Here is a 14,461-nt window from a genome sequence, read left to right on the forward strand (position 1 = left end):
TTTCATCTGAATTGCTTTCAAGTGTATGTAAAGTTGCCCAACGTTTTGAACATATAATGGATTTTTTCATGCCCCGCGCAATTAGGTCGTTTGAAATAACATTGAAAACATATTTACGTCGATTGCTTGACTTTGCTAGCGATAAAGAGGTATTTGATATTGATGTCAAAAATTATGCAATTAAATCGGTGTTACTGTCGATTATGTTGACATTTGCTGGTGATTCTCCACATGATAGCAGAATCAACTTTGAAAAAGCCATTATCAATGCCAATATTGTACCAGACGTGGATGTTCCTAGTGGAAGTATATTTGATCATTTTATTTCTTTACCAGATTGTGAATGGCTTGAATGGAATAATAAAGTTTCCGGAGTTGAACTTGAACCTCACCAAGTATCAAACCCAAATACTATTGTTCCAACACTTGATACGGTTAAGCACGAAAATCTCGTGTACTCCATATTGAATGAGCATAGTCCGTTGTTACTTTGTGGACCACCTGGTTCTGGTAAAACTATGACGTTGTTTGAAGCATTAAGAAAATCGCCTCAATTAGAATTATTATCATTGAATTTTTCCAAAGAGACATCTCCGTTATCGTTATTGAAGTCATTAGATCAATATTGTGAATACAGAAAGACAAATCGTGGTGTACAACTTACTCCAAGAATCAATGGTAAATGGGTTGTAGTTTTTTGTGATGAAATTAATTTACCGCAAGTTGATAAGTATGGAAACCAAAACGTCATTTCGTTAATCCGACAAATGATTGAACATAATGGTTTCTGGAGGGTCAAAGATAATCAATGGGTTACATTAGAGAATATTCAATTTGTTGGTGCCTGTAATTCACCAAAAGATCCAGGTAGAAACAGATTATCTGACAGATTTTTACGTCATGTACCTGTTATTATGGTTGATTATCCTGGTCATACATCGATGCTTCAAATATATCAGACTTTCAACTTGGCCATTTTGAAATGTGCACCTGATTTACGTGGCTATGCCAAAGCAATCACAGATGCTAGTATTCAAGTGTATGAGAAAACTAAAGAAAGATTCAATTCACTGATTCAAAAACATTACGTTTACTCACCTCGTGAATTAACAAGATGGAGTAGAGGTTTACTTGAAGCGTTGAAGTCTTCTGAATATAAGGATTTACATTCATTTGTTCGTTTATGGTATCACGAAGGTTTACGATTGTTTTATGATAGATTGGTATCTGAAGATGAGAAGCGTTGGACTCTTGAATTATTTGCTGAAGTCGCACAAGAGTTTTTCCCAAATGTCGATTTGATCTCTTGCTTTAAAGAGCCGGTATTCTTCAGTAATTGGATGAGTTTGAATTATAAATCTGTTGGTGAAAAGGAACTCAGATCGTTTGTGTCACAAAGATTAAGAGTATTTAGTGAAGAAGAAATGGAAGTTGATTTGGTATTACATGATGAGATGTTGGATCATGCTTTACGAATTGATAGAGTACTCAGACAACCACAAGGTCATATGATATTAGTTGGTCCTAGTGGTAGCGGTAAATCTACTTTGTCTAAATTTGTTGCCTGGATCAATGGTTTAAAAGTTGTCTTCTTGAATGTCAGAACCAATTATACAATTGAAAATTTTGATTCCACGTTGAGGCAAATTTTAACTCGCTGTGTTAATGGTGAAAGAATTTGTTTCATAATTGACGAGTCGAGTATTTTGGAAGCATCTTTTATTGAAAGAATGAATACATTGTTGGCAAATGCAGAGATTCCGGGTCTTTTTGAAGGAGACGACTACACGGCTTTAATGAATAACTGTTTGGAAATTTCCCATTCTCAAGGGTTACTATTAGATACTGAAGCTGAGTTGTACAATTGGTTTGCCCAGCAAATATCACAAAACTTACACGTGGTGTTCAGTATTAGTGATTCGACCGAAAGTAATAGTCAATCGGTTATTTCGTCACCTGCATTATTCAACAGATGTGTTTTAAGTTGGATGGGAGATTGGTCCAATAAATGTTTATATGAAGTTGCATCAGCTCGTATTGGAGTTCTTCCCGTGGATATTTCTAATTATGCGGTACCAAATTCTTTTACTCCATACTTGCCAAAACGAGCTACAAACTTGAGAGATATTATAGCTGATGTATTGAGCTACATTCATCGGTTCGTTCCAGATTACAGATCTACATTGTGTTATGAAAGAACTCCAAATGATTACTTGAATCTCGTCCATATATTTTCCAAGCTTTTCACAAAGAAACAACAAGAACTTGAGGATAATCAACGACACATTACTGTTGGTTTAGATAAATTACGTGAGACCGTTATTCAAGTTGATAAATTAAAAAACGAACTTGCACAAAAGGAAGAAACATTAAAAGTGAAAGATAAGGAGGCTAAACAAATGTTGAATAAGTTGCTTACAGATCAAAATGAAGCAGAGAGAAAACAAGAATTTTCAATTGATGCTCAGGCCGAACTTGAGAAGCAAGAAGCTGAAATACAACGAAGAAAAGAAATTGTAATGAAAGATCTTGAGTATGCGGAGCCTGCAGTTCTTGAAGCACAGAGAGGGGTTCAAAATATTAAAAAGCAACACTTGTCGGAAATCAGAAGTATGGCTAATCCACCTGCCGCTGTTAAGATGACAATGGAATCGGTTTGTATTTTGCTTGGATATAATGTGTCAAGTTGGAGAGATGTTCAGTTAGTTATTAGAAAAGATGATTTTATTCCAAATATTGTCTCCTTCAATGGTGAAGATCAATTGTCAGTGGAATTACGTGAATACATGGAGAAGGTATACTTGGCTAGAGAAGACTATACTTTTGAACTTGTCCATAGAGCAAGTAAAGCATGTGGCCCATTGCTTCAATGGGTTCAGGCACAATTGGCTTATGCGAGAATTTTACAAAGTGTTGGACCATTACGTGAAGAAGTTCAACATTTGGAACAACAAACTTTAAAGACAAAAGCCCAATTGATAGCAGTTGATCAAATGATTTTTGAATTAGAAGAAAGTATTGAGAAATATAAAGAGAGTTACAGTGAATTGATTAGAGAGACTGAAAATATCAAGAGAGAAATGGCCTCGGTGCACAAAAAAGTTGATAGAAGTATGGCATTGATTAAGAATCTTACCAAAGAACGTGAGAGGTGGAAGGAATCGGTAAGTACCTTTAGTGCTAAGCGTGATAAATTAGTAGGCGAAAGTGTTTTGGTTGCTGGTTTCATTGTTTATGCGGGACTTTATGATCAAAAAGGTAGAGAATTGTTGTTACGTAACTGGAAGAATAAATTACAGGATGCGGGTATTCCTTATGATGAAGCACTTACCATTGGTAATTATTTGGCAAGTTCAAAAGAGATTCTTCACTGGGTCAATTCAGGATTGATTAATGATAATTTAAATATTGAAAACTTTGCATTATTGAAATGGAGTGACAATCCGGTGATTATTGATCCAAGTGCAACAATTGTTGATATAGTAGCCAAATCGACAGCCAGTAAATCTGTCACTGTGACCAGTTTCTTAAATGATGGTTTACTTAATCAATTAGAGAATGCATTACGATTTGGTGGGTTGATGATAATTCAAGATTGTGAATATTATGATCCTATTGTTGATAATATTTTAAGAAAGGAAGTTCACAGAAACGGTGGTAGAACTATGATCAAATTAGGCGACCAAATTGTTGATTATTCGTCTGATTTTAAGTTGGTTCTTTGTTCTAAAGAATCACAATTGGTGTTGCCACCATCAGTATCTTCAAGAACCACGGTTGTTAATTTTACAGTTACTAGTGGAAGTCTTGAAAATAGAGCATTGGATATTGCCTTGCAAGAGGTAAGACCCGATGTAGAGCAACAGAGAGCTGAATTGGTAATTCTTAATGGTGAATGGAAATTACGTTTACAAGCCTTGGAAGAAGAATTGTTGAATTCACTTGGAACAACTGCTGGTGAACTATTGGATAATGATAGTGTTATGGAGACCTTAGAAACTTTAAAGATAGAAACAGATGGATTAAACGAGAAGCTTGCACATTCGGTTGAAGTAATGAATCATGTGGAAGAAACTAGAGCCAAGTATCAAGATGTTGCTCGTGGTTTATCAACCATTTATTCTATTTTTGAATCGCTTGGGGGAATTAATCATTTCTACAACTTCTCGTTATCCAGAGTTATTAAGAATTTTTCCGAATTATTGAGAAGAAATCTTGATTCTAACCCTACTGACTTGATTGTGAATTTATACAAAGATTCATTTGCAAGAGTTGCTAGCTCATTACAATATCAAGATAAGATAGTATTGGCATTAGTGTTAACCGCAGCATATTATGTGGAAAGCATTGGAGATATATTTAAATCAGCATTCATTAGAATGTTGGAAACAATTATTGCCGATGTTGACTTTGAAAAATCTGTTGGACAAATCCTTGATATGTGTTTGGCACGTAAAGAAGATGGTTGGAATATGGAAAATATTATAGAATTGAATCAAGATAATCTGACTTTACAAATACTTTCAAAGTTAATGTTGTTATTAGCCACGGGTGATGTGGCACAAAAATCAGAGTTTGTTGATTCTTTTAGTCAGATTACTTCTGTTTTGTTTGAAAAGGATTCTACTCCATATACTTCATCTTATGACTTACCATATTGGATAAATGAATATGGAGTTAATGTTGTTATTTTGACATGTCCAGATGTGTTTGATGCCTCATATAAAGTTGAACAAATTTCTAGTCAAAAACAAAAACCATTGTCAATTGTTTCGATGGGTTCAAAAGAAGGTGTTCAAGTTGCTAATAAAGAGCTTGAAAAGGCTGCTACTTCAGAGAAATGGATTTTAATTCAAAATATCCAAATGTCGCCAGCTTGGTTATCACAACTTGAAAATAAACTATCAAATTTGCATTCAGGAACAAGAGTGTTTTTAACATGTAAGAATAATTCTAAAGTTCCAATTGGTTTGATATCGAGGTGCAAAGTTTTGAATTTTGAGAATGAAGTTGGAATTAAGCAAATAGTTTGGGAGACATATAAATTGATTTGCATGCTGAACAAAGATAAATTACAGAAACACGTTCTTTTATTATTGATCTGGTATCATTCAGTTCTTGTTGAAAGATTGAGATATGTTCCTGTTTCATACAAGAAGAAGTATGATTTTAATGATTCTGATTTTACATGCGGTGTATCTTTAATTGAGAAAATATTTGCAAATTATGATGGTAAACCTGAGTCAATTCCATGGAAAGAGATTAGGTATCTTATTGGAACCATTACATATGGAGGTAAAGTAGATAACCATAAAGATTTGGAATTCATGAAGAAGTTGGCAGAAGATATTTTCACCGAAAAATCATTTAATTCTGATTTCAATTTAGTTGCAAATAAATTTACCTTAGAGAATAATGAAAAATTGTTGTTGCCTGATTCTCAAGATGATATTGAAAGTTGGATTAATAATTTGCCATATGAAACACCATTATCATGGATTTATTTGCCAATGAATGCTAACACCCTAGTCAAAAAACAAATGGGATTAGAAATAGTTGAAAAAGTCCTTGATATAGTTTGATACGTACAAATAGGAGAGAGTTATATATATATATATATAAATTAATGATTGTTATAGTAATAAAGTAATAATATCCCCGTAAAAAAATATATTAAGTGAAACTATATTACAAAATTGAAAAGAAAATTAATAAAAGATATGTGTGTATGTATATACATGTACAAATCCTTGATTATGAAATGATAATGATTATAAAATTAAATTAACTTTGACATTAAATAATTTATTCGTCATCTTCTTCCAAGGTTTGGGCAGCAATACGATCCAAATCTCTTTGACCGTTTTCAGAGATTCTTCTACCACCTTTTGGAGAGATTTCCAAAACACCAATTTTTTGTAAAGCTTGGACACATTTTCTGTTGATAGAACCGGAAGCATCAACGTGTTTGTGTGGTCTGAAACCTCTGTTTTGAGCACCACCGTACAATTTGTTCAAAGCACCAACACCAACTTGTTTTCTCAAGTAAATGTGTCTAGCAATAGAAGCAGCTCTTTTGTAGAACCAAGTTTCAGATTCTTGTGGTGGTAAATCATTACCAGCAGAAGTTTTAACTAAATCAACGTAACCTGGAACTTCCAATTTACCTTGTCTTTGCAAGAATTGAGCATAAGCGTTAATGAAATCTTGAGCTGGAACGTCTCTATTTGAACAGGAATAGTTAGTATGAAAAAAAAGAACTTTTTATTCATTTAATGAATTGATGATATTGATTGGTCATTGCGAATAATTCAGAAGAGTATGAAAGATAATCAATTACTACTTTTTTTTACGTCGATGCTTAATGGATTATTGGGAAATATTAAAATAAAAAGAACATATCGAAGAATACACAATCAATGATAGATGAATTAGTTTCATATATCACATCAATGCAAAGCATTCAATGAATCTTGTAAATTTATTTTAATATATAAGGGCTGAAATCTTAAAGATCCACCCTTCCCATCCACCACGACAGTAGTAATATAATGATAATATCATTCATATCTTCATTTTGAATTATTTCGCAATAGACAAGAATAAAACACCAAAGTAGTTATAGTCATGAACATACCTAACTGATACACCTGGCATTTTTGTCTATCTATTTGCTAATAATTAGTGGTGAAGAAGTAAAAGAAGTAGGAAAAGTTTCTTTGAAAATTATCTTTATAATATTTTTTCACTTATACTCTGGTAGAATTGTGTGAATGCGTGAGAGTGAGAATGTTGCGACCGAGAAAGAAACAAGAAAAAAAAAAACTCCTGTAATAAAAAAGTCGTGCGTTGCTAAAACTATTAGGGCTGTAGCCCTAACCCTCGCTACCATGTGTGCAACAACAAGAGCGAAAAAAAAGCTATAATAAACTCGGGAATAATGAATGAGTGAATCACCGATTTTGAAACAATATCAATAATAATTCAGTTCAAGTCTAGATTCAGTACGGCGTTTTCATATCTACAGACCCAATGAAGCGTTCGGTTAAATAAATATCCGAAGAACTGGTGAACTTACAGTACATCATTGTATTGATACTATAATGCTCGCTATGATATAAATGAGAAAGAACAATGAGATGGAAGTTGCTTTTGACACATTTGATTTGAATTTCAATTCATCTCATTCAAACAATGAATGAATGAAGGAATAAAAAGAAATTCTAAAAGCTGTATTCAACGCCTTGAATTGAAGGCTATTTTTGAGCTCACTTCTGTTTAAGCAATGCCTCATCCACAGGAGTAATTAACAACTTGAACAAGAAACTCTACTTGATGCAAAGAGTATTGAATACTAGTTGTCTATTGTTTCCATTGTTTGTTTTCATGAATGGATTTGGAAACAGAAAGTCAATCATGGTTTTGATAATCGGGAGAAGTGGTGAATAAAAACTATTAAACTTGCATTGCATAAGAGTGTACATACTCTTATATTTTGACACTGAAATACTACGCAAATTGAAAACAGAACTAAAATTATCTTTTTATAATGAAACTTTGTACTTGATTAATTAATCATTTCAACGATCAACGATCAACGATCATTGAATATTGCATCCCGGTGATCAACTGTACATTTTGCATTCATGTAAAGTCTAGCCAATCTGTAGATTATACTGTGCCCTTTTTTTTACATGATATACGTAGGGCTGTGTATTTTTTACATTTGATTTAATTCTTTTTATTTATTTTTTTTAACAAAGACAATTTGCAGCTTTTATTTTTTTATTGTTTGTTTCTGTGTCTTTAAGTTCTGCCGTTTACTGACGAACAAAAATTAGTGAATATGGTGTTGAAAAGAAACGTGGTGGTTTTAATACAATGAAAATTCTGTACACATTTATATGAACCACTACACGATCGGAATGGTTGAAATGGAACAAGTTAAAACCACTATTCCCCTGCTATTGATAGTTGACGATATATATCAATAGAGTTTATTCTCTTTCTTTCCGTCTAACTCAAAAGAATAATGCTATGACGTCATTGAATCTTCTTTGAACCTTATCAGTTCAGTGGTGGTCCCAATTTGTCCATAGTGTGGTGACTGTCACTAGTGGTCAATTGATACTACAAAGGTTGTTTGATGTGTCGCAGAGCTGTCTTATTTACCAATCTATCTTCTGAATTTGATGCATTCAAGTGGCTTAGGATCACCATGATTTGCAAATGATGAAATTCTTGAATCGACCCAAAACTCTTTATTAGTCGTGTGAATGTGATCAATTCCATCCAATCTCAAAACCAAAGGAACAGAAAAGAAAAAAAAAATTCAGCCTACGAGGCAAAGTCAACAGGACAAATTACCTGATTGTGAATTATCACGTTTTCTTGCTTTTCTTTTTACTAGTACGACAAGTATACTTTAATTCAAATATTACTCAACTTAGACATGTTTCCAGGACAAGGCAGACATACTTACGGAGGTCAACAATCCAATCAAGGTCAATACAACAGACCTTCTGGCCCTCCTCCAGATCAATACGGATCTAATCAAGATCAGTACAATAGACCATCTGGTCCACCTCCAGGTCAATATGGTTCTAACCAAGGTCAATATGGATCAAGTCAAGGTCAATACAGTAGACCATCTGGTCCTCCTCCAGGACAGGGTCTGTACAGTGGACAATCAGGATCTAGCCAAGGTCAATACAGCAGACCATCTGGCCCTCCTCAAGGACAGGGTCTGTACAATGGGCAATCTAACTCAACTTCACAATCTTCTGGTACTACCAGAGGAAACCAATACACTGATGAACAACAAGATTATGGACATCAACATGGAAGCGGTCATTACTCACGTCCACCACAACAAACTCAATCATTTGGAGTTGATAATTACAATTATTCTTATTCACTGTGTTCAGGACGTAAGAAGGCTTTATTAGTTGGTATCAATTATTTTGGAACTAAAAATGAATTGAGAGGACCAATTAATGATGTCAATAATGTGGAGAAATTTTTATTGAATAGTGGATTTTCTTCTGATAATATTGTCAAATTAACTGATGATCAAAGGGTTCAAAGAGCAATTCCAACAAGACAAAATATTCTTGATGCAATTCAATGGTTAGTTAAAGATGCTAAGCCTAATGATAGTTTGTTTTTCCATTATTCTGGACATGGTGGACAAACTGAAGATCAACCAGATGAAAACGGACAATATGATGAAGATGATGGATTTGATGAAGTTATTTATCCATTGGATTTTGAAACCAATGGATTTATTGTTGATGATTTGTTACATTCAATGATGGTTAAAACTTTACCTCAAGGTTGTAGATTAACTGCATTATTTGATTCATGTCACTCTGGTTCTGTTTTGGATTTACCATATATGTACTCTACTAAAGGGGTTTTGAAAGAACCTAATGTAATGAAGGAATGTGGTGAAGGGTTATTACAAAGTGCTATTGCTTATGCATCAGGTAATAAATCAGCCATGTTCACTGGACTTGGTAGTGCTGTTAAATCATTTATGAATAAAGGCAGAGCAGAAAAAGCAAGTGAATATACTAAACAAACCAAGACTTCACCAGCGGATGTTATTTCAATGAGTGGATGTAAAGATGATCAAACCAGTGCTGATTCTAAAGAAGGTGGTGTTGCTACTGGTGCAATGAGTTATGCATTCTTGACGGTTATGGGTCAAAATCCAAACCAATCATACTTGAGTTTATTGCAAAATATGAGAGATATTTTACAATCTAAATATAGTCAAAAGCCTCAATTATCATCTTCTCATCCAATAGATGTTAATTTACAGTTTATAGTTTAGATAGGTGTATGCGTGTGAGTATACAGAAATAAATAGTGTGATTGAAATTGTGATTATGATTGTATTTGCTTGCAAAATGAATAATCGTTTCTAAATTAATCTATTGCACTTAAATAGTAATAATTATTATATAACAAAACATCGATTGGAATTAGTATAAAAGAAAATATAGTCAAACCCTGATATCACACAATAACAACAAAATGCAAATAAGCAAGACATAAACAATAATAATGATAAAAAGAAAAACCCTGATTAAAAAAGCAAACAAAAAATCAAAAATGTAGGTAAACTGATGAAATGAATTAAAGATTTATAGAAAAAGAAATGACATTATAAATATGAAGTAAAGCAGGTGATAATGATGATAAGGACAATGATAAACAAACAAACAAATAAACAAAAAAGAAAAATGTTTTCACATAATTATACATTTATCTTGTTGTTTTTCAACGGGTGGGTTTTGAATTTTTTCAATTTCTTCAATTATAGTTTCAAAACATTTATCAACATTAATATTTTCTCTTACTGAAGTTTCTAAAAATTTGCAATTAAAACTTTTAGCCAATTCTTGACCTTCATTAAATTCCACTTGTCTTTGATAATTTAAATCACATTTATTACCAATAAGAATCATTGGTAATTGAGTATTATTTGTACCAATGGAATTTAAAATTTTATCTCTAATAATTTCAATAATTTCAAATGATTGTCTTGAAGTAACAGAATAAATCAATATATAACCATGAATACCAATTAAATGTTTTTCATTTAATAAACTAAATTCATCTTGACCTGCAGTATCTAATATTTCAATATTATAATCTTGATTATTAAGTCTTATTTGTTTACTAAATTGATTTTCAATAGTTGGATAATAGGATTCAACAAAATGATCTTCAACAAATCGAACTGTCATGGATGATTTTCCAACTGATCGGGATCCAACAACTGCCAATTTACGAGCTTTTACCAGCATAGTTATTTATAATTTATGGAAATATAGAATATTTAATACCACTTGGTTTGAAATTAAATAAGAAAAAAAAAAAAAAACAGAAAGATGTAAGTGACTGGAATAATTAGCCTGATATGATTGGTGTTATTGTTGTTGTACTATAGATATATATCTCCTATTTTCTATTTGTTAAGGAGCTCTCTTTTTTATTATTACCTTGTTTCCCTAGGCGGTGCTAAAATGATTATCAAATGATGCTGGAGGTTTACTGATAACTATGTTGGTATGAATAATAATGATGATGATGATGATGAAAAAGTTTCGTTGACTAGAAAAAAAAAAAGCAAAGGAAAATTTTTTGTTTGTTACTGATAATAAATTGGTTGATGCACGACATTCTGAAACGAAAATAGTAAACAGTATCAACAGATAATGATGTTGATGTTAATGTTAATGATGTTGATGGCAATGGTAAGGAATCTAACCAGTATTTCAGCTTTGTCTAAACGATATCCAATTGATATAATGGAATGGAAAAGAATGGAATAACAATCAGTATTATATCTCTCATATATATATAATTTGTTAGTACAATTTCCGTTTTCTTTTCTCAGCTTATCGCATATCGCATATCGTATATCGTCGATTTCATGGTACACACAATCAACACACATTTAACCATCATTGATGACAAGCAAAGGGAGGGGGATTTATATTGATAGGATGTAAAGGCTGATAATCGATACTCGAGTATTACTATTTTTGATTCAATACATGTATTATTTGAGTACATATATGCAGAGCATGTAGTTATTAACAGTGGCCAGGGTATAAACTATATATATCAATTTTTTGCATTTCTACAACTGTTGGCTAAGTTTTGCATTTTGATGTAACGTTGATGTTGTAGTAATCATACAACCAGGAAAGTATAACAATTACTACAATTTACTTAACGGAAATCCGTTTGAAATAAAGGGATGAAATATGAAATATGAAGCGATTTTCAAATAATACTAACCTCTCATAACGTAAATGATCATCCCTCTCTTAAAATTGGGTATTCGAGTTTAGGTAATAGAGATACAGATTTCAAAATAAAATAAAATACAAATAAGAGAAATGAAATCACCATCGCCATAATAATGAGTAAAATCAATTGAATTATTCGTACATTATTGAACTATGGTTACGTGAATTGCCTGGATCATAATTTAGGTTATTATCCATTTCATTGCAAGTATTGCATAATTTTTTACAATACTTCATGATGGAACGATATCATAAGTTAATTGGATGTTTGTCACCATAACTTTGTCTAGGGAAGAATAGAAGGGTATTTATTAATAATAGGAGGAGAAGAATACAAAGCTGAACGGTCATTTTAAGGTGGTTTACTCCAAGTATTATTGGGTTTTGTTATTTACATTAGGTTACAATAAAGAGGAGAAGGTGGTTGAGCTCATATTACGTATTCCATTCTCTCTCGACATATACTATAGTCTAAACTTTGATCATATATGCATTTCTTTCAGAGTTTTATTTAATTTGTACAGACTCATAATTATTGTTGTAACTTAATTCTTTTTGCTTCTAGTTTTTAGTTTTTGGTTTTTGCGTACCACGATTGTAATACTTTTGCACCCAAAAATTGTTGTATTGAGCACATGATTAGTACATCCTCAAAAAACAGTACATATGCATAAAAGATATAGATGAATGTACACTTACTTTAACTAAAGTTTTAATATTTTGGTGATTGTTTTGGTCATCTAAAAATTGAATTAACATATTAACATTTTGATATAAAACAAAAACATCCACACGGTACTGTAAGGTTACAAACTTAATGTTCCTTTTATTTATTTATTTACTTTGTGGTTTTGGTTTTGTTCAAGGTTCGACTTGGGTTTTTTTTATAGATAACTTTATTCAAAACCTTATTCATTCCCGAAACTACCCATGTTTCAGAAAGAAAAAGCTTACACCAATGGTTATAGAAACAAAATAATTAGACATTGAATGATCCCCTACATTAAAACAGCTCATTTACATGAATTAACGATTTTTAACGTTATGTTTCTTTTATAAGGATGTTGAGTTGAAACCAACCCTTTTTTTTTATTTTATACATATGTAATGTTATTAAACTTGCTTGTACATGATGGTTAACTCTGTCGATTTTGATCAATGAGCTAACTTTAAGGTGTTGGTGAAATTTAGTTTGAAATTATTGACATTCCGCCCTGAGGAAAGTTGAACAAAAGTTGTTGATAGTAATTCGTTCAGTTTTGTTTTAGGTTATGTACCATTGAAGTTAATTCAGTAAACCACAAGGCTAGTGTGGTGGATATGTAAGTAAATTACGTCGTTACGGAAGTAAGATTAAAGGATATCATATACATGATTTAAAGTTTAATTATTTTAGCTTTTTTTTTTGCCTGATGTGTAGGAGAGAGATCGGATAAAGATCTATTGTTGAATTTTGAATGGTTTGAAACATTTAATGCCCATTATATTGTTCTACTTTGCTGTTGTTACTGTTACTGTTGTTCTTATGAGGTTTAAGCATTACTGCACCGCATATCGGCTTTAACATATTTACAACTGAAATCTGAGACATGGGGTGGGGTTATTAGATTTATGAGAATCAGATAGTTTTTTGTGGATGGAATTAGAAACTATCCCGGTGGGTTTGTTCTTATGTTGAATTACCTAATTTTAATAGTATCAACACTTGGTGTTACTTATTTTCCAACACGGTAAGCACCTGTACTTTGTTGATAACAAGAAAGAAAGAAAATAATACAAACGTATACTAAGTCAATCTGTATAGTATCTTAAAGTTTTACTCTCTTGATATTCGCAGACAATGTCTTATGTAACAACAAATTTATAGCACTCCCTATAAACAGAAATTTATGATTGTTTTGGTCTTTGCATTTTACAATTAGCAATAGAAATTGAAATTTCAGTCATTATTAAACTCAATAACCAAGTTTTGTATTATTAAAAGACGTTAGTTATACTTAACAACAGTAATGATTATTATATATAGAAAACATACTTCTATACATGAAATAACATGTACCTGGTTTTAATCAAGTCTTTCGTTATGGGCCCTCAGAATTTCAATACATATAATAATAAAATAAAAGAAAACTAACCGAACCTAACCGAATTGAAACACGCAATTAAAAGAAACGATTAGCGTACATTAAACTTTTATATCAATTATGAACCCCCAGACTCCTATTTCTCTATAGAATTCAGAGGGGTAAAATGATCTAGGGAAGAACAAGGGAGTAGTAACATTGATGTAACAAAAATAACGCCATTTTTAATCCCTACTATTAGATTATAGTACTTTTTAAATAAAACGATAGAATGATACAATAATAGAATGGTACCCTTATTCAAAAAGTATTCAAGCAGTAAGTAAATTAAAAACAAAAAATCGAACGATTCAATGCATCACCGTTTAACTCTAAAACCTAACGACAATTTGACCAGTAGTAAACAAGAAACATATATCTTAGCCAAAGAAGAGTAATAAGAGTAAAATCAAGGGTAACATGGTTACAGATTGGGGATTAAACCCAGTTTGGTGTTTTTATTATTTAACAAAGATAACAAGGATGGTGAAAGTACTTGTGCTATAACTA

At 32.0% G+C, this 14,461-nt stretch overlaps 3 protein-coding genes across 3 annotated transcripts; 2 read left to right on the top strand and 1 right to left on the bottom strand. All coding sequences in view use genetic code 12, as the record gives it.

The window, feature by feature from the left end:
- Positions 1-56: 56 nt before the first annotated feature.
- CTRG_02518 (uncharacterized protein) lies at positions 57-5,582 on the top strand (the record flags this gene model as incomplete). The annotated part of the gene is made up of 1 exon (XM_002548175.1): positions 57-5,582. The coding sequence occupies one exon, from the start codon at positions 57-59 to the stop codon at positions 5,580-5,582; it is 5,526 nt and encodes a 1,841-aa protein (XP_002548221.1).
- Positions 5,583-8,452: 2,870 nt separating this feature from the next.
- MCA1 (Ca(2+)-dependent cysteine protease) lies at positions 8,453-9,838 on the top strand (the record flags this gene model as incomplete). Its single annotated transcript, XM_002548176.1, has 1 exon — positions 8,453-9,838. The coding sequence occupies one exon, from the start codon at positions 8,453-8,455 to the stop codon at positions 9,836-9,838; it is 1,386 nt and encodes a 461-aa protein (XP_002548222.1).
- A 418-nt stretch (positions 9,839-10,256) lies between these two features.
- RHB1 (putative GTPase) lies at positions 10,257-10,817 on the bottom strand (the record flags this gene model as incomplete). Its single annotated transcript, XM_002548177.1, has 1 exon — positions 10,257-10,817. The coding sequence occupies one exon, from the start codon at positions 10,815-10,817 to the stop codon at positions 10,257-10,259; it is 561 nt and encodes a 186-aa protein (XP_002548223.1).
- Positions 10,818-14,461: the final 3,644 nt, after the last annotated feature.

Source organism: Candida tropicalis (assembly GCF_000006335.3).
Source record: "Candida tropicalis MYA-3404 genomic scaffold supercont3.3, whole genome shotgun sequence".
Lineage (NCBI taxonomy): Eukaryota > Fungi > Ascomycota > Pichiomycetes > Serinales > Debaryomycetaceae > Candida > Candida tropicalis.